The sequence below is a fragment of the Carcharodon carcharias genome, chromosome 15 (genome assembly GCF_017639515.1).
Source record: "Carcharodon carcharias isolate sCarCar2 chromosome 15, sCarCar2.pri, whole genome shotgun sequence".
Classification (NCBI taxonomy): domain Eukaryota; kingdom Metazoa; phylum Chordata; class Chondrichthyes; order Lamniformes; family Lamnidae; genus Carcharodon; species Carcharodon carcharias.
In genome coordinates this window covers 19,018,859-19,046,183 of record NC_054481.1, presented here as the reverse complement: position 1 = coordinate 19,046,183, position 27,325 = coordinate 19,018,859, and the positions used below count along the sequence as shown (strand labels likewise).

Here is a 27,325-nt window from a genome sequence, read left to right as displayed (position 1 = left end):
AATGGAGAAAAGAAAAGTTACAATGAGGAAAGAAATTCTCTTGAGGTGAGATAAACATATTGACAATCTTTCGCTTGTATTCTCCCTGGGAATGTGGGAGAGGTATCAAAAGTGACCCAGCCTTGATCACATCAGTATTCAAGCTTTGGCAAATTTTAGCTTACAGAGCATTAAGAATTTTTGAGAGGAAAAGAGGAAATGTCTGTCACAAAAACAGAGTTTATGTGGCCCATCAAGTGCTCTCATTGCGAGTATACAAATGTAATTTTTCCTTTGGATGTGGATGGAAAACTTGATTGTGGACTGGCCTCCAGTTATCAATCCTTGTGGCTGATCTGTAATCACCAGTTTTAAACACACATCTAAAGTGAAAATTATTCCCAACATATATTATTCTATCATAGATTACCTCCTAAGAGGTGATTGATGTTGGTAGGACTTGTGAGGGACCAGAGGAAAGTGTGGTCATGAAGACCAACATTCATAATAAAAAGCAGAATAAAAATGCCAATGTACATATTTTATACCTCAGCCATTTAATAATTGATTAGAAATTCAGTGAAAGTAAAAAAAAATACAAATATATGGAATTTACGCAAGTGCAATTAGACTTTCAAACATGTTTTTTTTCTGTCTACAATTTGCAATGGCCAGAATTTTCCGGCTGACGCGCGGGTGGCGGAGTCCACACGTCAATGCTTAAAATGTCATGCGAGCATGCTGATGTCAGCGCGCGGCATCGTGATATTTCGGTCGGCGGGCGCGCTCAGCAGCGGGGCATTCGCCCGCCATTAATTGAAGGCCTTGTTAAGGCCCTTAACTTGCCAAATGTCCTGGATTTTGAGGGACCCGTGCGAATTTTGGGTCAGAACATGGGCCAGTGGGCAGGCGGGTAGGAGATTTTTAAATATAACTCATGCGATGTCAGGATATGTGGACTCAGAGGGGTTGTTTGTGTTTTCCATGAAGTTTTAATTGCTGAAAGGGTTTAAAAGTTGCCTGTGTGATTGTTAGCAGTTCTCATCGATTTCCAAGATCTTCTTGTGTACTTTGAAACCAGTCCGCAGATAGTACTCTTTCTCAGGCCTGCAGCTTTCCAGAGGCCTCCATTTAGCCTGGGGGTATGAGTTCTGACCTCTCCACTGGAGGTAGCTCCCCTGAGGAGGAAGGGAGAATAAGGAGGAGGCCAGGATAGGACAATCAGCCTCCAGGGGAGCCACCTTTGGGTGGCCAGGCGCAGGCACAAGGGGCGCAGGGCCAAGAGGTTGTCCAAGGTGCAAGGGGCCGCAGAAGATGCCACTATCCTGCTGCCAGGTTATACAAGCGGCGAAGCAGCTACCTCAATATGACTGAGGTGCAGCGCCGCAGGAGGCTCCGAATCTCAAGGGAGACAGTCAACTATATCAGTCAGATGATTGGCCCTGAGATCTCCCCTAACTGTGTGGGTGGACACCCCATGTCAATGGCTCTGAAGCTCACAGTTGCCCTCCACTTCTATGCCTCTGGCTCCTTCCAGGGCTCGGTGAGTGATCTTTGCGTTGTCCCCCAATCAGCTGTCCACACTTGTGTCAAGCAGGTTACAGATGCTCTGTTCAGATGGGTATCCACCTTCATCTGGTTGGCTGCTGGGTGACAAGGGCTATCCCCTGCGAAGGTGGCTCATGACGCCACTACACCGTTCAAGAACAGAAGCTAAGCATCGGTACAATAGGAGCCAGGGCACCAGAAGGGCTGTGGTGGAGAGAGCCATCGGTGTTTTCATGATGTGCTTCCGTTGCCTGGACTGCTCAGGGGGTGCACTCCAGTACCCCCCAGATCGTGTCTCTCTGATAGTGGTAGTCTGCTGCGCCCTGCACAATCTTGCGCTGGAAAGGGGGGATGCAGTTGTTGATGAAGACCTTGATGCCCTGGATGAGGCTGCACATGATGAATCCAGCAGTGCCTTAGAGGATGAGGAAGCACAAGGCGATGATGAGGGGCACAACAATGACCTGCGTTTACACCAAGGAGGCAGGGACATCCGCAACAATTTAATCCAAAGAACCTTCAGCTAGCTCCACACACATGGATCAGCAGGAGCAGCATTGCCTGGCACTTCCACAGGTGGCACAGAGGTGCCACATCTTCCACCTTTTCAGCTGCAACTAAGGGCTTAGTACAGAAACATCAATGTCCAGTCAAACACTCATGATAAATATATGAAAAAGAAAAATGCACCACAAATGAAACACCTTCATAAAGTGGACTTTATTTTGTACAAAAGAAAAACACACACCACTTGTTTGCGATACAAAAATATGAGTCCCTATTCTAAGGCCAACACAAAATCACCAGTGACATACCCCTGGAGTGCCTAAGGTGCCTTATGCTTACGTTTTCTGGTGCTACGTCTAGGTGCCGCCCCATCGCTCGGAGTGGCTTGAGAGACAGCCTGCTGACACTGCTGTCCTGTTGGTGTCGATGACCTTGGCGGGCCACCTGGGAGGGAGTGGCTTGTTCCTGAACTGGCACCTCCCCAGTTGTCGCAGCCCCAACAGAAGAAACGTTGACTGGCAGAGGGGCGGAGGAGCTGCTGCCCTCATCCGGAGCGTCCTGAAAGGAGCACACAGCGACGACGTTGTGAGGTCTCTTTCGACCTCCCTGCTCACCGCAGGTGCATGGGCACCAAGTGCCGACGCTTGGTCCCACAACATCTCCCACATTGGGAATGAGCACCCATGGCCAGTACCGCTGTGAGGGCTTGCAGGTTAGAGCGTATCCCAATCATAAGATGCTCTATCCAATTGAACCCCCTCTCTATGAGAGTTGCCAATCTCTCATTGGAGGAAACCTGAAACTCTGCCCTGAGGGTTAAACCTTCACATGCACTCTGCCTGGACTCCTCCGTCGCAGAGACCAACTGAAGCATTCCCTCATGTAACCGTGCCAGATGCAAACCCACTTCCTGCCTCCTGTCCTGCAGCTGCTGCATTGGGGACAACTCCAGAGGCATGTCATCAGTGCCGGACTCAGCATGTGCCTCGTCCCCTGCAGCCCTCTGGCTGCTGGCGTCATTGGCACTCTCTGCCCCTACCATCTCCTCCAGCGATCGTGATGTGCCCTCTCCACTGTGACCCAGGACACTAGCCGATGGTAAAGTCCCCACCGGGGTGCATGTGTCTGCGCTGGTGCCTGGCTGGCTGAAATGATGTGCCACAAGTTGCACATGTTGGCCCTCAGGTGTGGAGGGGGTGCTGCGGAGTCGAGGCATGTGTCGCTCTGGTGGTGATGCTGAAATTAACAACAAGGACAGTGCATCAGTTAGCGTACAGTCAGTTCAACCTTTCATCCCTTTCCCCCCAAGCCTCATAAGTTGCTCACCCTTCAAGACCCTAAGGAGACAAACATTGGTGGGGTGGAAAAGGGTCAAGAGGAGCCCCAACCATTAAACACACATGCAGACAGGCTGGTCAGATGGTCTCAGAAATGCCACATGGCATGTTATGTACCACTGGAGTGTGGAGAGTGCAGAGGTACCTGACCTGGATGCATTCTGGCCTGGATAGTTGCGGGGCTGAGGAAACATCGCAAACAGTTGCGCTATTTGCCGTGGATCACAGGAGATTGAGAGGTCACATTATTGGCCTTCATTCCGTTAGGAGGAGCATAGACCAGGTGGGCAGAAGGCAACATTTCCCCTTGGCGCAGGGATGAGTAACGTGGTGGCATTTATCTAAGTTGAGTGCCATGAGGTTCACAGCTGAGGTGCTGAGTACCTTTTGGACAAAGTAATGTGGGGCGCACTGGCTGAAAGGGTGGTGGAGATCCCAAACCCCCTAAGATGCAATAAGTCTTTGGCTGTGCAGCAGCGATCCCATGGCATGTTAGACCATGGTGAAAGTGGTAACAAATGGGATAAGGTGACTTCGGAAGGTGGTGGAGACATGAATCCTCAAGGGGACGAGGGTCCCTTCTGTATGACCCACACGTCAGAGTCTCTCAGTCTGTGAATGAGCATTGTTTCAGCATTAACGATTGCAGCAACTATCAGTGGTTTGGATAGTGGGCAGTCAGAGTGGATGGGACTATGGACCTCAAATACCTGGCCACTGGACCCCAGCCCCCACCTCCAGTCCTCTGGCGCTCCCATGCATTGTGCTGACTTTTTGCCTGCAAAACAGAGAAGAGGATTTATTGGGGCTGATCGCTCATGTACTCTGCATGTGCACGCCACACCCCAACCACAGTGGCCCATCTGAGGCTTCTAGTGGCTCCTGTCCACACTACTGGTGATCAGTCCCCAGAAGATAGTACGGCTGCTCCCAAACTCCTCCCCCAACGGCCACCTTGGACACATTCGGCGTCCATCACTTTGAATAGCACATGGGTCTTAGCACCCATGGCAAGGAGGCGCAACTAGGTGCCAGCAGATGGCACTTGGCTAAAACACCTTGAGGCACCCCTTGCACCATCTCATCACCATCAATATGACATGTGTAGGAGTTCTGAGTATGTGTCTGCAGGTTGCTCCCAGACTACTCAACTGCCACAAACACCAATATTTGCTGCAGGGAGAACTCTTCTTCTCCTCAACCACTATGGCTGATGTAAACATAGTCAGTAACCGTTTGCCCACCCAGCGTGAGCCAGATGCCCTATGCAGTAACGACAGAAAGACATGGTGGGGGGGCTCAAAAGCTAAGGCTACCTTCTGGGTCAAATGGCCAAGACTGACATGGTACTCACCTGTCCAGAGCACAGCAAATCATTGAATCTTTTTCTGCACTGGGTGCCAGTGCGCCGCATATCATCATGGGCACTGACAGCATCACCCACCTCCTCCCACGCCTGGCTGGTGACATGGGGGGCCCTCCTTCTTCCATCCTCCGGATACAGCAGGTGCCGACAGATAGGCGCCTCTTGGAGGACAACAAGTCATGCATCAGAAAATCGGGGGGCACACTGGCCCCCCGCTGGCCTCTCCTGCAACCTGCCCCCCTCCTCCTCCTGCTCATGCTGCTGTGCAATCGGTTCTCCCTCCCTCTTTCCATGAGTGGCCATGGTGCACTGCCTCAAGCTGGCTGCCTGGCCACTCTTTATACAGGCTGTCGGCTCCCCATTGGAACCGGCAGTCTGAGGCTGCCTGACACCGTGACTATTTACCCGTTCTCTGCGGGAGATGCTTACCCAACGAGCAGGCTTTAATTGGCCCACCCGCGGAAAATGGAGGCGCGGCCCATTTCTCCAGTGTCAATCGGCCGCCTGCCGCCAAGTCGGTTGGGCCCGTCCGACCGACAAACAGAAAATTCTGCCCAATGGATCAACTAGTTAGAAAACATATGTTGGAAGCATGAGCTTGTAATTAAGTGCTGGGCTTTGAGTAGGAATGTCATACAATGGAAGTGAAGAGAAAGTGCTTTGTTCATTGGATTCATTCCACAGGTAAAGGATTTGTAGAACTGGTGTTAGCACTATATTTATAATTACATTTTACTGAGAAAGAACAATGACTGTTTGCTTACTTCCAATACATTTTTTGCTTTAAACCGTGGCATCTGAATGACAAAAACACAGGCTCCTTGAATCCATGGCGAAAAGATGCTGCTCCATGCAGACTTAGCCCAGCCAGTATCAGAGGTATTCCATATCACATCTGAAGGAGTGAGGTCCAACCAGTACCTGGTAGAGGGCATTATCACAATCAGTTTTCTGCCCCACTGGATTATAACCAAACATATTTTTGGAAACCTAATTCATTTCCCCATGGATGCAGGCAAAATGAAATCGCTATAATAATAAAATTCCTGTCAATTGAAACACATGGAACTACCCAAATGGCACAGTGAGTATCACGCAGCATGACACTTAATTATAATTACCAGGGAAATTCCAGTTCAATTTCTGATCAGGATGATTAAAACAGAAAGTGCTGGAAGAGGTCTGGCAATGTCTGTGAAGAGAGAAAGAGTTCACAATTCAGGGCCTTACAGGGAAAAGATAGCTTTATTTAGGTGAAGTATGGGAGGGGTGGAAAAAGAATAAAAGGGAGTGTCTGTGATAGGGCAGAAGACAGGAGACATTAAATGACAGAAGTGTTGATGGGGCAGAGCCAAAGAAAGTAGTAATGGGACAAGTTAAAAAAAAGGATGGCTCCACAGAGGAGGTGTATGGTAGTTAGCCTCTGTCTGAAGGCAAAAATGAGAAAAGTAAAATTAAGGCCAACATGTGAAAGAAAGGGAACAAAATGGGCGAGCAGAACTATGGTCTGAAATTGCAGAACTCAATGTTGAGACATCCAGAAGGTTGTAAAATGCCTAACTGAAAGATGAGGCACTGTTCCTCAAGCTTCCAATCAGCTTCATTGGAACACAGCAGTAGGCCAAGGATTGAGATGTCAGCTTGAGAGCAAGGTGGAGAATTAAAATGACAAGCAGTATACCTTCCAGGTGAAGCAGTGATTTACCTGTACTTTTCAATTTAGTAAACTGTGGTTGCTACTCAAAATGCAGTCTGTTTTACACTGGGGAAACCAAATGCAGGATGGGTGACCACTTTGTGAAACATCTCCCTTCAGTCTGTAAGGATGACCCTGTTTTCAGTCCTATCAGAGGCCTTCCTTTTTGCCATTGCTCCACATTCTGTCATTTCACCCACATAATTACGGTTCTAACCTTTCCCAGTTCTGATGAAAGGTCATGATTTGAAACTCTCCACAGATGCTGTCAGACTTGCTAAATATTTCCAACATTTTTTGTTTTTATTTCAGATTTCCAGCATCCTCAGTAATTTGCTTTGGTTTCTTGATCACGATAAGCTTGCTGATGACCAGTGGTGAGGCTAACTTAAGTGACTTTGTTATCACTGCATGATTGGGGGAGGAGAGAAAGAGAGGAAGGAGAGAATGAAAAAGAATGAAAAATTATCCAAGGTCTCCACTTCTTATGAGCATCCTTGATCCCTGCTAAAATATTCATTTGTGGATGCCAGGTGAGGACAGGGCCAGGCTTGACTGTGATGAATTCTGGTTTGACTGGATTTCACAATCAAATAGCTCACCAGCAGTCACTGAATCACACAAGAAGAGAAGTAAAAATAAAAGCAAAATACTGCAGATGCTGGAAATCTGTAATAAAAACAGGAAATGCTGGTAAAACCCAGCAGGCCAGGCAGCATCTGTGGAGAGAGAAACAGAGCCAACACTTTGGGCAGAATTTTCCCCCTGTCGGGGGGGAAGTTCAAGAGCGGGCGCGTGGAGGCGCACCTCCGATTGATACTCACAGTTGGGGGCACAACTCCATTTTACGTGGGTGGGCCAATTAAGGCCCGCCCAGCATGATGTCCGCCAGGAAGCGCTATGCGTTCCCTGTGCAGGCGAGAGGGGCGGATTCCCTGAGCCAAGAGTGCGCTCTTCCGCGCATGCGTGTGAAAGAGCACACTCACCTCCCTGAGGCTAAGTGCTGCCTCAGTGAGATCAGCTCCACATTAAAAAATGTTAAAAATAGAGAAAAAAAATTCCCTGACATGTCCCCTCATGTGACATCACATGAGTTGGAACATGTCGATCACTTTTAGTTACAGTTTTATTAAATTTTTAAAAACCTACATGAAACCTCATCCTGCCCATGGATGAGGTTTCATGCTTTCTCTGAAGCCCACCAGGGCTCCAGGCCTGCCCACCAACCTTAAGGTTGAATGGGCAGGTTCATTAATTACGTTAAGTACTTTGTCAATGGCCTCAGTATCTTGCGTCATTTTACAAGTCGGTAAGCGGGCCCCGCCCCCCGCTCACCGACCGGGAAATCCTGGCCTTTGAGTCCATATGACGCTCCTTCAAAGCTAAAGCAATGAAAAGTAATTTGAGAACTGAAGTTGGCTATGGAGCTGCATGACCTGTGGAGGGGGAAGAGTGCAAAAAAATGGAAGGCAATTTTCCAAGAGTAAAATTGCAGTAAGCATCATGGCCTAAGTGATTAATTTCAAAGCAGCTGTCTTAACTGTGAGCTTACACATATGAACAAATTAAGGAACAAGTCCTCACTGCCAAAGTAAAGGTATAAAAGAAAATGTCTACTCTCGAGAACGTGTTTTAACTTTGACAGTGAGCACACTTAACCTCCCAGCATGCAAAACCTGGAAATCCTCATTCAAATTTTTTCTCTCATATTACATGGGCAGAGGATACATGCAATCTCAGCTTTTAAATTCACAATTACATAGTTGTTCCGTGATGTCATTAAACAGAGTAGTGATCTGCATTCAGATTTTTTGGATCTGGCACCATTTTCCAATGCAGATAGTTAACATCAACTACACAATATGAGCAGCATTTAACATGTGGTAGGGTTTTCCACCCCAGCACTGGATGAATCAGCGGGGAATACATCCTCACCCATGTCAATTGCTCTGCAACCATTTAACGTTCCAAGATGGTTAATTAGCTGGAGTCAGGTGCCTCTCACTCGGGAGGAAGTCCTGACCTCAAAGAGCTTTCAGGCAATCTGACTGGCTGGCAGCTCTATAGTGCTAGCAGTATCATTGGGTGGAGTACTACCAGTCTAAGTGCTGAAGCCCATAGGACCAGGTAAGTCTGGAGTCTCAAAGCGTGGAAGAGAGAGGTGTCCAACAGGAGAGACTGGGGTGGCGTGGTGGAGAATGGGTAGGGATACTGATGGCAAGGCAGAGGTGGAGCACCTTGGGTTAGGGGGGTTGACCTTGACATTGGAGGGTGTTACTGATCTAGAAGGGGGGCCAGTGATGGCCCTACCCTACTTCTCCCACTTGAGACCCAAACAGGATAACCTGCCAGGCCTCCCCACAATCCCTGAACACCTCTCACTGGTCCCAAAATTGTGGCCGGTGGAGGGGGATGGGGGCAGTAAAAGGCCAGTTAAGAGCCTCAACTGGGGCGTGGGCAGGCATCCACCCTAGGCCGCCCCCACGGTAGTATTGTGGAAAGGTAGGGGCTGGGTGGGTAGGTGTGGCAGGTAGAACACCAGAGGAATTTTACAGACTGCACCCCCCCCCACCCCCCTGCCACCAACTGCAAATGTACCAGTGGTGGCCCATAAAATTCTGCCTGATATGCTCCAATTTCCCCATATAACTGAGTATTTGTAGTCCACATAACATAAACACACAGGGCTAAAGTAAAAATAACATTACCTGTTGTCAGCCACTGGTAGGGCTGCAGCAAATACTAGAAAAACTTTGAGGCTCAAGCTTGCCATTTGGTCTGCTCAGCACTGCCCAATTTCTACAATTCGTCCTTTAAGAGGTAGGCTCTATTCAAATATGCGAATGGCCTAACAACATTTTATGGTGCCATCCAAGGCTTCTGATTATCATCCAAGGCCAATATAATGTTTAACTTATTTCAGCCTTTCTCAGGGTGGGGGACACAGCCCTATAAAATTGATCCTTTCCCCTGTTTTCCATCCAGAAAACAGGCCCAAGAAGGAGCAATGTCTCCCCCACTGATTGTATCTAACCCCATGCTCCTCAATTGTACAGCTTGAGACCTGGGATCTATTCTGCTATTCTGTTGTATATCTGACAGAATCTCAAGGTTTCCAGCTTTGTAAATGGTTATAGAATGTTACTTGCAGCTGTGAGCAGGCTGCCTTCCTGTGTGATGGCATGTAGTGCAGGAAAACAATAAATATTTTATAAATAGTAAACTCATTATTTACCACAGCAAAAACATTTGTGATTATTTTAGGCTTAAGCTTGAATAGAATTCTACAATGTATTTTGTTCTTAACAGAATAGTGCCCAAGCTCCAGTTATATACTCTACATTTATACATGAATTAGCTCTCTGACCTTCCATTCACTGCAAGACCCATTCCATAACTGCAGTGGGTATGTAAGGCCATTTTTGGAGGTCCCGTAGTTCCGCTGGTAAAGAAAATGGCCATTGGGTCCAAACTCTTGGTATTTGCACACTTGTGGTCATCTGATGCATTTCTTAGGAGGGAGAATTAAGACCATTACCAATTTTTAACTAATTTCAAAAGATTTGGAAAAAGAGTTACTTTTAATTTTTTGTAATGAAGAGCATAATCTGATACATTTAAAAAAGACATGAAGACAAAAGGTGGAAGTTGTCTTGCCCAAAGACACTAAAAAACAAGAAAATTTGTTAGTTTGTCTTGGTCAGCAACAAGCACCTCAGTCCGATTATGCTGGAAGTTTTTTGATCCCAGAACTGAGAATGACAAAATGCAGAAGTACAGACACCTTCCAAAGTGTCTTATTCTTCTGACCAAAAGGTACCACCACAAATTTATCTCTGTTGAACTTCATTTTCCAATTATTTGTCTATTCTGAACCTTTATTAATGTCTTCATGTAACTTCTTTCAGTCCTCCTCAGTATTGACTATCACACACTCCCAATTTCATGCCATCTGCAAATTTAAAAATTGTGTTTTTGATTCTAAAGTCCAAATTGTTATGTAAATTATGAACAGTGCAGTGATCACAACAGTGATCCTTGTGGAACTTCACTTCCTATCTTCTGCCACTCTGAATAATTACCCTTTACTCCCACTCCCTGCTTCCTGCCTTAAAGCCAGCTACCAATCCATTTTGTCACTTGTCCTTGACTCTGCATTCTCTGACTTTGCTCATTAGCCTATTATGAGGTATTTTATCAAAGGCCTTTTGATAGATTACACAGATAGATTACATCTACTGCACTACCATTGTCTCTCTCTCTCTGTTACCTCCTCAAAAATTCAATAAGGTTGGTCAAGCAATATTTTCCCTTTTGAAACCCATGCTGACTATTCACGATTACATTTTTTTTTCCTTTCAAGATGTTCTTCTATTCTTTCCTTTCATGGGGATTCCATTGTTTTTCCTACCACCGATATTAATCTGACTGGTATATCGTTCCCTGGACATGTACAAATTACATTAGCTATCCACCAGTCCTCTGACGCTACACCTTTTTTGAACAAATTATTAAATGTGCTATAATTTCCCTAGATTCTTTCAAAATGCATGGATGCAATCCATCCAGGCCAGAGGCTTTAAACTCTTTGAATTTGATTAACTTATTCAAAATATCCCCTTTTTATTTTAAATGGCAAGATTTAAGTCAGAGATGCTGGAAGACAATTAGAAGTCAACTTGCTTAAGTAAGGTAAAATTATTCACTGATGTGGGGAAGTATTCGTAGTACAGCACCAATATTAGTGGAACTGATTGAATTTACCTTTCATGGAGGAAGGTGGTGAGGAAAAAATGTTAAATCCCGGGACAGGTGGGAGGGGAGCAGGGGTTAAGTTCTTAAAAAATAAGAAAGCTCACTTCAACTTTCCGTTCATTTGCCTACTTCCAGTTTAACACCAACTGTACTGGGTTTAAACCTCCTCCCATCAGTACCACTTACCTTAATACAGTAGTAACAAATGCCTCCCCACCTCAGTGAGACATCATACCTTACTTAAATATATTGACTATTGTGTTAAGACCTTCGTCAATTTTTAATTATATTTTCAAAAGATTTGGAAAAAGGGTTACTTTTAATTTTTTGTAACGAAAAGCATATTCCGATACATTTAAAAAAGACATCAAGACAAAAGACGGTTTAAGATGATGGAAGTTGTCCTGCCCAAAGACGATAAATAACAAGCAAATTTGTTAGTTTGTCTTGCAATAAGCATCTTTAACTTCAGTCTCACTAAAAGCTTTCTCTTTAAAAAGTTGCATTGAGCAACTTGCTCTTGAGAGCCAGTCAATAATTATAATACTTAAACAATGCAGCATGCTTCAGATTTTAGCAGCCATTTGGATTGAATGCTAAATGCCTTTCCAGCATTGCTTGTGAGCTAGGAAGAGCAGGAATGCTTCCCCCCAAGCTACCTTGCCATGAATCACCTCCCTCCCCTGTCATCTTCAGATGCCCTCTTCGCTATCTAATGCTGAACATCATGGTGATCTGATCCTCCTGGAATTCAACTGCCCTTGCGATGTTGACTCAGGATTTCTTTCCCCATAACCTGTGACCACCCTACCTTCTTCCTTGCAATATCTCCCTCCCTCCACTCCGCTCTCCTGTAGGGCTGCTCACCTAACAGCTAGCCAGCATTGAATCTAGCCAGTTGCTGGGTGGAAAACAGGGAAAAAAATTCGAATGAGCTCCTGCATTTTTGACATTTCCCATATTTGGAGGCTGTTAAAAATCCCCTGCTTCCTTTAGCTGTTTCAAACTCTTGAAGTGTGAAAAACTACAACACAGGAGGTTTATCAGCCTAACACACCACCTTATTTTGAAATGGATTTGGGATTTGTAAGCGATCACATAGGTGATACAGCCATATTTGTGGCCTGCTCTTAGTACAACAAGAATCAGCTCTGCGGGGACAGAGAGACCAGCAGAAAGCCATCAGACCAGTTGTAGTCAACTAAGTAGCCAAGGTAATAAACAGCCATACCTTGAAAGTGGGAGAAGGACTCTCTCCAATCTGTTCCAACTTCAAGTTCACCTGAAAAACAAACTCATGGCAACGCAACTACAGGAAGCCTCGCAGGTTACTAACAAACCTCTGTATAAAGACCTTTGTTCCAGCCAAAGCATCACCTCATCTAAGAAGCTACAGGCTTGCCATGAAAGAAAAGCTTGAACAATTATACCTTATGACTGTATTGTTTTTTTCTTCATCCGTATCTAATTGTTGTGTGAGCGATAGTGTGTGTGAGTCCAGTGAATGAGACGTCACATTTTTTTAAAACTCTGGGGCAAGTGTGTGATAATAAATAACCTTCCTTATTTTAAAACACACAAAAATGCTTGCTGCTGGAATTGGGAAAACCACTCTGAGGGTAGAACAACACACATGCCTCACACACAAACATTTTTTATGTACAATAGTAAAGCACATAAATTCTGTCCGTGACAGTTTATTCACCTTACTGTGAAATAACACAAATTATTGATTCATATCTCCCCATATCTTTACAAGTGTTTACTGAATTCACCTTGAGAGAGACTTAAATACCCATGAAAGGTGTGAATATCCAGTACAGGTCATAAAGGGGAACTCTCAAGCTAGGCTATCATTCAAGTAGAAATTAATGTAAGTTAGCTCCCAACTGGCAAGAATTGGGCCTAGAAGATGAATTTGTAAAATGTTTTTGAGTTTCTCGGAGCAGTACATAGTCGAACCAACTAGAAATAAAGGTATCTTAGACCTAGTATTGTGTTATGAAGCAGAGTTAATTAATAATTTCACAATAAAGGATTCACTGGGAAATAGTGACCATAATACAATTCAATCCATGTTAAGTTTGAAAGTGACATATTCCAATCACAAGCAAAAATCTTAAATTTAAACGAAGCCAATTACATAGGTATGAGGGGATAACTGGCTAAGGCTAATTGGGTAAATAGACTAAAAAGTATGGAAGTAAATGAACAGTGGGAAATACTTAAATAAACAATTCAAAATGTTCAACAAAAATACATTTCATTTAAGAGCAAAAACTCAGCAAGGAGGACCCATTCGTGGCTCACACAGGAAGTTAGGATAGTATTAGATTATAAGAAGAGGTTTACAATGTTACAAAAAACAGCTACAGGTCTGAGGATTGGGAGTGTTTTAGAAACCAGCAAAGGGCTACCAAAATGTTCATGAAAGGGGGAAAAAGAGAATATGAATAAACTAGCCAGAAATATAAAAACAGATTCAAAGAGCTTGTATGAGTATATCAAAAGGAAGAGTGTAGCTAAAGTAAACATTGGTCCATTAGAAGCAGAGGCAGGATAAATTATCATGTGGAACAAGGAAGTGGTGGATGCAATGAACAAATATTTTGTGTCTGAAGACACAAGTTCCTTACCAGAAATAGACAATTACCTAGGGGCTAAAAACAGTGAGTAAATTAGGGAAATTAATATTAGCAGAGATAAAGTATTGGAGAAATTTAAGGGACTAAAATCCTATAAATTCCCAGGATTTGATGGCCTACACCCTAAGGTTCTAAGATAGCAGCAGAGATGCAGAGATTGACTTTGTTGATGCAAAAGATGTGTGAAAAGACAAGTCTAAAAGCATTGTATTTGAATGCATGGAGCATTCGCGATAAACTAGATAAATTAACAGCGCAAATAAATGTAAACAGGTGATAAGATTGTGATTATGCAGACAGGGCTGCAGGGTGACCAAGGCTGGGAACTGAATATCCAAGTGTACTAGATACTTAGGAAGGAGAGGCAAAAAGGAAAAGGAGGTGGAATTGTTAGTTAAGGATGAAATCAGTGCAATAGTGAGAGAGATAATATTGACTCAGAAAATCTAGATGTAGAATCAGTGGGTGGAGCTAAGAAGCAACAAGGGGAGGAAACATTAGTGGGAGTTGTGTATAGGCCTCCAAACAAGGTAGAGCACGGTATTAAACAGGAAATTAGGGATACATGTAACAAGGGTGCCACAGTAATCATGGGTGACTTTAATCTACATATAGACTGGGCAAACCAAAACAGCAATAATGCTGTGGCGTATGAATTCCTGGAGTGCATACAAGATGGTTTTTTTAGACCAGTACATCGAAGAACCAACTAGGGAACAGACTATCCTAACTTTGGTTTTGTGCAATGAAAAGGGGTTAATTAATAATCTTGTTGTGTGGGGTCCTTTAGGGAACAGTAACCGTAACATGATAGAATTCTTCCTTAGGTTGGAAAGTAAAGCAGTCCAATCTGAAACTAGGGTCCTAAATCTAAACAAAGGAAAATATGAAGGCATTGAGGAACTTCATTGAAGGGCATAACAGTGGATAGGCAATGGCTAATATTTAAGGAATGAATGTATGCATTGCAACAGTTATATATATTCCTTTCTGGTGCAAAACACAACAGGAAAAGTGGCCCAACCATGGCTAACAAAAAAAAATTAAGGATATTATTAGATCCAAAGACGGGTCATATAAAGTTGCTAGAAAAAGTAGAAAGCCTGAGATTTGGGAGCAGTTTAATATTCAGCAAAGGAGGACCAAGAGATTGATTAAAAGGGGAAAAATTGAGTATGAGTAAACTTGCAAGGAACATAAAATTGGACTGTAAAAGCTTCTTTAAGTATGTAAGAAGAAAAAGATTGGTAAAGGCAAATGTAGGTTCCTTACAGCCCGAAACAGGAGAATTTATAATAGAGAACAAGGAAATGGCAGAGCAATTAAACAACTACTTTAGTTCTGTCATCATGGAGGAAGACACAAATAACTTTCCAGAAATGCTAGGGTCCAGTGGGAAGGAGGAATTGAAGGAAATTAGTATTACTAAAAAAACAGGGCTGGGGAAATAAATGGGACTGAAAGCCGATAAATACCCCAGGCCTGATAATGTACATCCCAGTGTACTAGCGGTGGCCATGAAAATAGTGGATGCATTGGTTATCATCTTCCAAAATTCTGTAGATTCTGGAACAGTCCTGGCAGATTAGAGGGTGGAAATGTAACCCCACTATTTAAAAAAGGAGGGAGGGCAAAAACAGACAATTACAGACCGGTTAGCCTAACATCAGTGGTAGGAAAAATGCTAGAGTCCATTATAAAGGATGTGACAACAGGACACTTAGAAAATATCAATGGGATTACATAAAGTCAAACATGGATTTATGAAAGGGAAATCATGTTTGACAAACCTGCTGGAGTTTTTTGGGGATGTAATTAGCAGAATAGATAAAGGGAAAAACAATGGATGTTGTGTATTTGGATTTTCAGAAAGCTTTTGATAAAGTCCCACATAAGAGGTTAGTGTGCAAAATTAAAGCACATGGGATTGGGGGTAATATATTGGCATGGATTGAGAATTAGTTAGCAGACAGGAAACTGAGAGTAGGAATAAATGGGTCTTTTTTGGAATGGCAGGCGGTGACTAGTGGGGTACCGCAGTGATCAGTGCTTGGGGTCCAGCTATTCACAATATATATCAATGGTTTGGAAGATGGAACCAAATATAATATTTTCTAGTTTGCTGATGACACAAAACTAGATGGGAGTGTGAATGGTGATTAAGATGTAAGGAGGCTTCAAGGCGATTTGGATAAATTGAGTGAGGGGTAAATGCATGGCACATGCAGAAAAACGTGGATAAGTGTGAAGCTATCCACTTCAGTAGGAAAAAGGGGTCGTGTCTGAGGTGAGGTATCAGCAATGGCCAAGACTGCCAACACTGTGTATACTAACACAATTTTTTTAATGCCGAATTAGTATAGGCTGAAAGTGTACAACAACAGAAATGAAATGCTATTGAATTAAACAAGCAGTTTTCTTGAATCCCTTCTGGTTCCAGTACAACTTGCGTTTATACAGTCCTTTTCAAAGAGGGATTGAAAATCTAGTGTTCTATCCTTCAGCGCCTGGCAATCTGAGTTAATAATTACCGGTACAGCAAAATTACTGCAATGGTATCAAAATATTAGCTACAAATATTCAACCAGAAATAATTTGGCATGTAGTTTTAATTAATTGACCAAATAGTTAAGGTGATCAAAGCTCTTTGATGTGCTACGAATTTCTCATCGTATCACTATACTAGTTCATTTAAGTTTGCTGACTAATTATTAATAGTGATGGAGTGTTTGCAATTATGTGTGTTAAATTGATTGACCTAATTTACTGAAAATGTCTTTAAAATCTATATATGTACTTGGAATCTATTTTATTTGATGTCACGAAGCACAATCTGTTTCAAAATAACTCCATGTAAATACAGTTATTACTAACCGGAAAAGATCTTGGAAGCTCATCCATCCCTCTCTGTGTTTATGTGATATAGTCACCTTTGCTTTGAGAGAAGGGCACTTGGATGCCACTGATTCTACAGCATCTGCCAGGCTGTCATTTGTAATTATGCATTTTGCTTTGGAGGCCTGCAGTCTGTGACATATGTCTGTGGCTGTTAGCAGGCTTGTGCCAGGAATCAGTACAGTACCTAATCAGAGCATGAACAAAAAGATCAATGCCTAAATATTTGCAGAGATTTAACTATTGAAGTTAATTGGAACTAATTTATCAATTCAGTTTTAAAATGTTTTAAAGGAACAAACTTGATTTGTATTATTCATGAAGCAAAATACTGAGCACACTGGAAATCTGTAAAATAAGCTGAAATGCTGGAAATACTCAGCAGACCAAGCACCATCTGTGCAGAATGAAAGAATTAAGGGTTCAGATCCCTAACTTTCCATCAGAACTGGAAAACATTACAGATATAACAGGTTTTGATCAGATACGGGTGCTGGGAAGAAGGAAGGGTAGCAAAGAAAAAATGGGAAGGCCTGTGATACGGTGGAAGCAAGAGTGATTTAATGAATCATTACCAGCTGCTGTGATCTGAAAAGATTGAGAGCAGAGATTATCATTTGAAATTGCTGAACTCCATGTTGTGTACAGGAGGCTTAAGTGCCTGATCGAAAAATGAGGTGGCATTTCTTAAGCTTCTGTTGAATTTTGTTGGAACTGCGCAGAAGGCCAAGGACAGAGAGATCAAAGTGGGAATGGTGTGGAGAATTAAAATAGCAAGTGACCAGGAACTTAGGGTTGCACTTGTAAATTGAGCAGAGGTGTTCAGAAACCCAGTCTACATCTGGTTGTCCAATGTAGACAAGACTGCATTTTGAGAAGCTAATAAAAGATACTAAATTGAAAGAAGTATAAGTAAATCACATGGAAAGAGTGTTTGGGGCCTGGGATATTGGGAAGTGTGGAGGTAAAAGGGCAAGTGTTGCACTTCCTGTACCTGGATGGGGAGGGTGCCATAGGAAGGAAGTAGGCCAAGGTATTGCAAAAGGAATGGGCAGAGGAGGGGACGATGTGTTTGATGGTGGCATTGTGCTGGAGGTGACAGTAATTTCACTAACTCCAGTCGATGCAACCCCTTTCGACATTCTGAGGGGACCGTTCCCTTTTTGGCACTGAGAAGACAAAATGCAGATTAAGTGACTTCCTTGCTAAACATCTAAATTTAGTTCACAAGCGTGGCCCTAAGCCACTGATCCCTTGCCATTTTAATTCTCTGTTTCACTCCCATTCTGACCACTCCGTCTTGGCCTGTACAATATTCCAATGAAACTCAATGAAAGGTCAAGAAACAGCATTTTATCTTTCAGTTAGACACATTAGGGCCGTTCAAGCTCCACATCGAGTTCAAGAATTTCAGATCATAACCAGTGCTCCATTTTTCAGACAGCAGATGCTCGTTATGGCTCTACTGTTCGGTAAATTTGGCCTGCTTTCCACCCTACTGTAGACCTTCCCTTTTGTTCTTTCTTCCCCTCCCTCCTTTCCCTGCACCTGTACTTGCTTAAAACCTGTTACATCTGTAATGTTACCTGTAATGTTTTCCAATTCTAATGATGGTCACAGATCTGAAGCATTGAGCAGGATTTTCCCTTCGTTGGGTGGGCGCGGCAGGTGGACCCAGGAACGGCTGCGAAATAGGCCGCTGCCTACGATTGGGCCCCAAACACGATTTCACACTGGCTGGCCAATTAATGTCCACTGAGAGTCTCAGCGCTGCTGGGGTGGGGGGCGGGAAGAGCGCAAGCATTGAAGTCTGCGCACGTGCAGGGGAGTGAGTACTGAAAGCTCCCTGAAGGCACAGAGCTGCCTCAGGGAGCTGAAGAATTTTAAAATGAAAAATAAGGATTTTACAAATGATATAAACATGTCCCCACATGTGACTCAGTCACATGAAGAGGGGCATGTTAAAAATGATGTTAAAAATTTTTCATTGTTTTTCTTATTTACTGTTGGAAACCTCATCCCGCTCATGGATGAGGTTTCGTAAAAAATGCAAAGGCTGCCTGACCTATTTGCCCACCCGCCAACCATAAGGTTGGATGGGCAGCGAAAAATGGCTTTCAATTACTTGCTTAATGGCCTTAATTGGCTTCTTGTTATGCTCCCAGCTAAGGTTACCCCTGGACAAGCCTGATCCCAGAGTGGAACCCGGCGTGATAGATCCTAACTTTTATTTGTTTGTTCAGATACGTGGAGAGTAGCTACTGAACAGAGGCACAGGAGTCAGTTGATGAACTTATAACAAAAGAATAAAATATTTATTCAATGAAAAAAGATGAATTATATCACAATACTCCTCCATCCACAACTATACCTTTACAGATGTATACATATTTGTGAGGACAACACAAGCTACAAAAACTATCTTATACTTTAATGTCCACAGTAAGTACACAGCCCATGTAAACCTATGGCACCCTGTGGTCAGACAAACCACACTCTGAAACCAAGTGACAGACGCCACCTCAAACAGATGCTATGGATCTCTCAACTCCCCCCAGACGCTTGTCTCACCATGAGCCAACCAGTCTCACTGAATTCTGTCCTACACACGGGGATTTCCAATCTTCACTCTCCAAGACCTCACCTTGGAATCTTTTCCCAAACCGATGCTTTCTCTAAGATGCCTTCCACAAGGGTTCACCTTCAGGGTTTTGAATTCTCCTTCTGATGTTCTTCTTCCCTGGGTCATCACATGCATTCAAGCTGTCTTCTAAGTACTTTCTTTCACCAACTTGGTGTTAACAGTACACCACTGCTTCACATGACCATAGCAAAGAGTTACAGACCTTTGATTGTCTCTTTGGGCCTTCTTGCCTCTTGCAAGCTGTTCTCGCTTTAAATCTGATTTATGCAGCTTTTGTCTCTTTAAATCTGAAGCTTGGAGCCTTTCTTTCTGCCCCTCACTCTTAAATTCATTAACAGGACCTTTTCCTAGGTTCCTGTCCTTCCTTTGATTAGCAGGTCTTTTTTGGACTTTCCCCACTTCCACTCTCCTGGATTTTTGGGGTTTTTCTTAGCTTGGGACTGCTATCTGTCCCTTCTAGGCTGCTTCTTCTTCACAGCTGTCTTCAAACCAACCAAACTCCACCAGCTTCCAAAAAAAATTGCTGGTTCTCTTCTTCTGTGTGTGCCTCTGTGGGAGGGACCAGTTTTCTACTGTTGTGTTCTCCTTAGGGGTCATAAAACTCCTCATTAGAAATGCAAGCACACTTTTAAAGTGAAACTAAAACTCCGTTTGGCCTTTCTTGACACACAGATACAGAAATGCAAATCAAACTTAAACTTTAAAGCTAAAACTCATTCCGAATACCCACATATACCAATATAACTTACTTAAACCAACTCTTTCCTAAACGTCTTAATTGTCGGTGGGTGCCCTGCCAATTCTTGCACACGCTCATTGACCGAAATATCGTGCAAGTGCGCCATGATTGGGGGCGCTCGCCCGATGTCATTGTGCATTATTTTACTCCCGATCGGGTCGGATGTGTGCCCGCCTGCAGGATGAAAAATTCTGCCATTAAGTCTGCTTTCCTCTCCACAGGTGCTGTTTAGCCTGCTGAGTATTTCCAGCATTTTCTGTTTATATCTTGCAGTATTCAAAACAGATTCTGTGGTACACTTATGTCTGTCTCCATAGCTTGCATTTCCACAAACAGGTCACTAGCCTAAAAAGCAAAGTCTGTACAGCATGAAGGGCACCACTCTACATCAAGCATGGCTGACCAGGTGATTCTCCTGCATTATGAACAGAATTCTGGGACCATCAAGTCCTGGAAAGGGACTCAAACCCTGAGCTTCCAGTTCACAGGTGGGGACACTACCACTGTGCCACAAGACCTTCAGTTTGCTGGTACTCGGCCTCATACCTGTAATTTTTATATTCCTCAGTCACCGAAGTATATCTTTATTGTGGATTGGAAAATAAATCAACTGCCCAGAACTGGAAGTTCCCATGGAATCAATAAAACAGAAAAATCTATCACCAGGACCTGGTTAACATGCTTTTTAAATTATTACAATTTCTATTCCATTTTTAACACATTTTTGTTGAAGTAACAGCTTTGATGTCACTATCAATGCATAGCTTGCATGAGTAATTCAGTCTGATACGTGGGAGGCTGATGAATTACGAATGTATTGGAAAGTACACAATCACTGAAGCATCCCCAGATCAATGACTATTTCTACAGGCCTTAATTCAATTACAACAGACTGGGCTCAGTACCCATTTTGCCAATAATTGCATAGATTAAGCAAAAACAATTCCAAATCTGCCAACTCAGAGAAATTTGTAGAAGTTAATCAAGAACTCCTTGCAAGGATTTGATTTTTAAATGGGCTGCTTTGAGACAACATCTTGTGGAAGAAGAGAGAAAAATGTATTTTGTTAAACATCCATCTGAACAGTGATGTTGACGACCACACCTTTACCTGTTCTCATGCATGCTATGTTTACAAGCCACCATTCCGGAACCCGTGGCAGGATAATAATAACTCGATCAGTCAATTGTAGATCACAGGCTCCTGACAGGATGTTGGCCACCTTTTTGGAGTAGACTTCAAGGTCCTGGAAGGTCCATTTCACCTCTTGCCCATGTTCACTCAACCACCAAAATGCAGGGTTTGAATCTCTGCTTCCAGCCTGTAGAAATACCAATAAAAATATTATCAGACAAGTAAAAACACCAAACCTCTAAGCTTTTCCATAGAAAACACTGCATTTTAATGAATAAAACTCAGGGAAAACATATTCAGCATGTTCATCATTTAAAAAAAACTTAACCTACTTATAATTATTGGCACTGCCATAATCCAGCTTTTCATACCACAAATTCTGGGCAATGAAATGGTATCCAGGAAATGCCCTATTTCTAAAATATATGCAAGTTTTCAATTGAATTTCAATGAATACTTGTGTAGTTCTTGAAATTTCAGAAAATCAGCCCAATCAGGAAAATGACTTCTGTTTCCTCAGCTAGTTCTCAACATCACACATTAAGGCATATACTATTTTAGAGTGGTTATAATTGGTAAGAGTCATAGTGTTTTAAATGTTAAAACTCGCTTATTCTCTCTAGAGTGCATAAACTGCACTGACCATTCAACTAATTGAAACATTTTGCCGAATCCATACACCATTCAAGTTTCACAGAAACCGGTTTTTACATCTAAAAATAGACTGTTTACAGGAGGATTATAAAATACCTTTTCCATTTCACTCCACTTATCGAGGACATCACTTGCAAAATTGAAGTATTCTGGCACTTGTGGCTTGTACTGCTGTTTGATAGATTCATAGTCTGTGAAATTCTGAGGGTTACTAGTCTTATTATTTAAGGAGAACGATCTGAATTGTGTCTTCAATATCCCGAAAGCTCTTATTCTGCAATTAGCCAGGAACGATGAATTGACACACATTATTCGTAGCTTCAGTGTACCGAATGGAATCATTAGGACATTCATGTTACATCACTTGGATTAGGACAGCCAGTGCACACAATAAAACTAGAAAGACAAAGATTCATCAATCATAAATGTTTTGTATAAGAACTGAGCTCATGGAACAGAAGTAAATAGTTAACCATGAAATCAATATGGTTCAATGATTTGCAACACTATATGGCCCACTTGTTGACTGATGGTCAAAGTTCAACCAGGATTAGCTTTTGTAGAACAAAAACAGAATTACCTGGAAAAACTCAGCAGGTCTGGCAGCATCGGTGGAGAAGAAAAGAGTTGATGTTTCGAGTCCTCATGACCCTGAAAGGTTCTCAATGTTCTCCACCGATGCTGCCAGACCTGCTGAGTTTTTCCAGGTAATTCTGTTTTTGTTTTGGATTTCCAGCATCCGCAGTTTTTTGTTTTTAGCTTTTGTAGCTTGGTTCAGATTTGTTCATCTCAGCCAAATAATGAAGTGCAGGAGTCGGTCTAGCAACAATGAGGAAAGAACTCCCAGAGCCTATTTTCAGCATTTCAGGAAGAATACAGACACATAAACTAACCATTTGTTTGAGTAGTCTCTGATCAGTTGGACATAAACATGGCCAGTTCAGAAAATAATAGCAAAATATATGAAATTCTGTTACGACCAGGCGAGGAGGGTACAAATGACTTCCCCATGATACCACCCCCAAATCTGACTGTAACAGGGTTTGTTGAAGGAATTAGAAGGATGAAGGTATTTTACTCAATGTCTTTGTTTAACCATTTATGTATGAATTGCAAAGAAACAAATCTGACAGGCTTCCTTGAGGTTTAAAACAAAAAGGGGTTAGTTTTTGAGTTAAAAACTCACCCAGGTAAAGATAGCAAAATATTTGAAAAGGTAAACACATGCTTCTCGAACTTTCACAGCCCACATTCACATGCACAAGGATGGAAAATTTAAAAGTTATACTGTAGGTGGTTACTTCCTTAGCCAAATTAAAGTTCAATACTGAAAGGTAAAGAAATGGAGAGTTCACAGTTTGAGTCCTTGGCTGCGGCAATTTTTTCCCCAGGGTTCTTGAAGTTTCAGGAGTAGAGTTGAAGCCCATGTAAAACTGCAATTGCTGGAGAGAATTTCTTTTCAAAACTTAAAATGTATTTCCCAAAAGATGGATGAGTTTTGAACTTGAGGTTGCTTTGATGGAAAATTCTCTATGGTGGATTTTTAAACAGTAAGGGATAGGGTCTTAACTTGGGAGGTCTTTTCCAGATGACTCCCTTCTGTCTTTAGCAGCTTGTATTAGATTTCAAAATGGTTACTTTAGTCATATGACCTCTCCACATAATGACTTCAGAAGGTGTTTATTTATCTGATGTCTGAACCAATGAATTTTCCATTTATGAGACTAAGTGCGGTGGTGGGCGGTTTTGGCAGCACTCACCCCTCTGTCTGGAATGGTGGAAACTCATGCCCAATTCCCTGCTTGGAAATTCATTAATTAGGCGAGTATTGGGCCGAATCACCTGGCGGGTGGGGAGTTGATTCATCTGCCCTCCGTCAGCCGGCAGCGTCAAAGGTCCAGATGCCATATTTAAATGCCAGTCCAATGCATAAATCGCATTCTCTCCAGTACACCTGTCTTCAGGGCACATGCGGAGATGTCCTCCAGCTACAAGAAGGTGGCCAAAAGCCTCAAGAATGAGGCAGCATCCCGCTTCACCCACCAGGCCCTCCAGGCCTTGATCAAAGGCATGCAGATGCACAAGCATATTCTGTATCCCAGGGATGACTCCAGGAAGCACAGCAGCCTCACGTCTCCAGCCTGGGAGGCTGTCTCAGAGCAAGTCAGCGCTGCTGGTAACCATGCCTGAAATGTCATCCAGTGCAGGAAGCGGATAAATGATCTCATCGCTCTGCCAGGATAAGTCATTCTTCAACTCCCTCCAATATCAAACTCTCTTCGTGGCATCATGCATCAAATGGCTACTCTCTTCAGGGAACTCACACAACCATTAGCGGGGGACACATATCAACACTCATTCTCTCATGGAGACTTTCACATCACAACCATCCCATCTATCATGTTGCTCACACTCCATCCTCTGGCCCTTCTGGGGAGGGCTCTCCACACACAGGGGTCATGTTTCTTACCCAACTTCTGCTCCATCCCTTTTCATTACATGCCTTTCTTTCTTCTCCATACGGGCCAAGCTGGAACACAACAGGCGCATAAGATCACAGACGGGGGGAGGTACGGCCGACATCATTGCCCTCACTGAGTTCGTGGGGGCTGCAGCCGAACTGGTGGGAGAGAACTGGGATAGCTGCTGTGGGGAAGGGGAGATTGGCCTCTCTCAGCAACGTGGCATAATCACAGCTCCATCACTTCATCAAATCCTGACAACCACAGTAACTCACATGGAGTCTTATACAGCTCATGCTCATCAATTGAAATTCTATTTTCTATTTTCTAGGCACCAGCAGATTGAGCCCAACAAAGCAGCTGAGCACCAGTCCTAGTCCCCAGACCACGTCTGAAGAGGAAGCTCCAGACGAACCATCATGGCACTCACACGCTCTGTTCACCAGCTCAGAGACACAAATGGCAGTGGGGCATAGCTATAGATTAGGCTTGGGCTTACTTTCTGGAGAACACCTCACTGACACAATGCCGCAGCAGTCGGAGGCAGGGACATCCCAGCTCACCGGCACTTGGAGGGCTGCTGGAGACCAGCCTTCCGCTCAGTCTGAGTCAGATGATAAGTGATCCAAAGTAGCTCTGTGCTCTAACCTCTGCTGTGGCATAGTAATGACCAATCAGTTGCTCATGGTCAATGAGTGGATACCATGGAACTATGGAAAAGTTACAACACAGAGGAAGGCCATTCGGCTCATGCCAGCCTGAGGACACCCAGGTGCCCTTTCTAATCCCACCTTCCTGTACCCGGCCCTTAGCCCTGAAGCTTACAGCACTTAAGGTGCAGATCCAGATACTTTTTAAAAGAGTTTAGAGTTTCTGCCTCTACCACCAACTTGGGCAGCGAATTTCAGATGCCCACTACCCACTACTGCATAAAAAAGTTCTTCCTCATATCTCCCCTACACCTCTGCCACTTATCTTGAATCTATGTCCCCTGGTTCTATAATTCTCCACCAAGGGAAACGATTTTATCCTGTTCACTCTATCTATTCCCCTCATAATTTTATACACCTCAATCAAGTCACCTCACAGTCTTCTTTGTTCTAAGGGCAATAACCCCAACCTATCCAATCTCTCCTTGTAGCTACACTTTTCTAACCCTGGCAACATCCTTGTAAACCTCCTCTGCACTGTCTCCAGAGCTATTACGTCCTTCCTGTAATGTGGTGACCAGAACTGCACACATTACTCTAGTTGTGGCCTCACCAGTGTTTTATACAATTCCAACATTATATCCTTACTTTTATATTCTATACCTCTGCCAGTGAAGGAGAGCTTTCCATATGCCTTCTTTACAACCTTGTCTACTTGAACTGCTGCCATCAGGGACCTGTGTACTTGTACGTCAAGATCTCTCACTTCATCTACCCTTCTTAGTATATTCCCATTTATTATGCAATCCCTGTAATTGTTTGACCTCCTTAAATGTATGACCTCACACTTCTCTATGTTAAAATCCATCTGTCACTTTACCGCCCACTCCACCAACCCATCTATATCTTTTTGGAGATTATGGCTATCCTCTACACTATCCGCTACTCAGCCAATATATGTGTCATCTGCAAATTTCCCAACTGTGCCCCCAACGTTCACGTCCAAATCGTTAATATATAACACAAACTGCAAGGGTCCCAACACCGAGCCCTGTGGAACACCACTTGAGACAACTTTCCATTCGCAAGGGCATCCATCGACCATTACCCTTTGTTGCCTGTTACAAAGCCAGTTTATCCAGTTTGCCACATTACTCTGAATCCCATGCGCTTTTACTTTCCTGACCAACCAGCCATGTGGGACCTTGTCAAATGCCTTGCTAAAATCCATGTACACAACATCCACTGCACTACCTTCGTCAAACCTTTTTGTCACTTCCTCAAAGAATTCAATTAAATTTGTGAGGCAAGACCCTCCTTTAACAAATCCATGCTGACCATCCCTGACTAGTCCATGCCTTTCCACATGACAGTTAATCCTATCTCTCAGGATTGATTCTACTAATTTGCTCACCACCGATGTAAGACTAACTGGCCTATAATTGTTTGGCATTTCCTTTGATCCCTTTTTAAACAATGGAACTATGTTTGCATTCCTCCAGTCCTCCGGGACCTCTCCTGTATCTAGTGAAGATTGGAAAATCATCCTTAGAGCATCTGCTATTTCCTCCCTGACTTCCTTCAGCAGCCTCGGAAACAATCCATCTGGCCCTGGTGACTTATCAATCTTCAAGGATTTCAACTCTTCGAGTACTTCCTCGCTCTTTATGATTATCCCGTCCAATATCTCGCAGTGTTCCTCCTGGACTACTATATCCTCCCTTTCCTTTGTAAACACGGAGACAAAATATTCATTCAAAACCCTTCCCACATCCTCTGCATCTACACACAAGTTTCCATCTTCATCTCTGATAGGTCCCACTTTTTCCTTAACTAACCTTTTAGCATTATTGTATTAGTAAAACATCTTTGGGTTATCTTTAACTTTACTTGCTAATCTTTTTTCATGCCCTCTCTTTGATTTCCTTATTTCCTTTTTTACTTCGTCCCTGCATTTCCTTTTTTTGTCTAGGCTATCAGCAGTGCTTAGTTCTTTGTGCCTATCATATGCTTTCTTTTTCTGTTTGATCTTCCCCTGTATTCCTCTAGACAACCAGGGAGGTCTAGATTTGGCAGTACCACTCTTATTTTTGTAGGGGACATGTCTACTTTGTACAATTAGGATCTCGCTTTTTAGTGCTTCCAACTGGTTTTCCATTGTTTTATCGTCCAGCAGTGTTGTCCAGTCCACCTCAGCCAAGACCCCTCTCATTTCTGCAAAATTTGCCTTACCCCAGTTCAAGACTTTTACTCCTGCCTTATCCCTGTCCTTTTCCATGGTAATGCTAAATTTAACTGTTCACTGTCCCCGAT

General features: G+C 43.3%; 1 protein-coding gene across 1 annotated transcript in view; it reads right to left on the bottom strand.

Moving 5' to 3' along the window:
* The window catches only part of acsm3 (acyl-CoA synthetase medium chain family member 3), a 61,477-nt gene extending 39,268 nt beyond the window's left edge, over nt 1-22,209 (bottom strand). Inside the window, exons 1-5 of the mRNA XM_041206897.1 lie at nt 21,997-22,209; nt 21,223-21,433; nt 16,708-16,915; nt 9,801-9,944; nt 5,502-5,658 (exon numbers count right to left, since the gene is read on the bottom strand). Of these exons, the coding sequence (XP_041062831.1) occupies nt 5,502-5,658; nt 9,801-9,944; nt 16,708-16,915; nt 21,223-21,433; nt 21,997-22,209 (933 nt within the window). The remainder of the gene's footprint in view (nt 1-5,501; nt 5,659-9,800; nt 9,945-16,707; nt 16,916-21,222; nt 21,434-21,996) is intronic.
* Between the last annotated feature and the right edge of the window lie 5,116 nt (nt 22,210-27,325).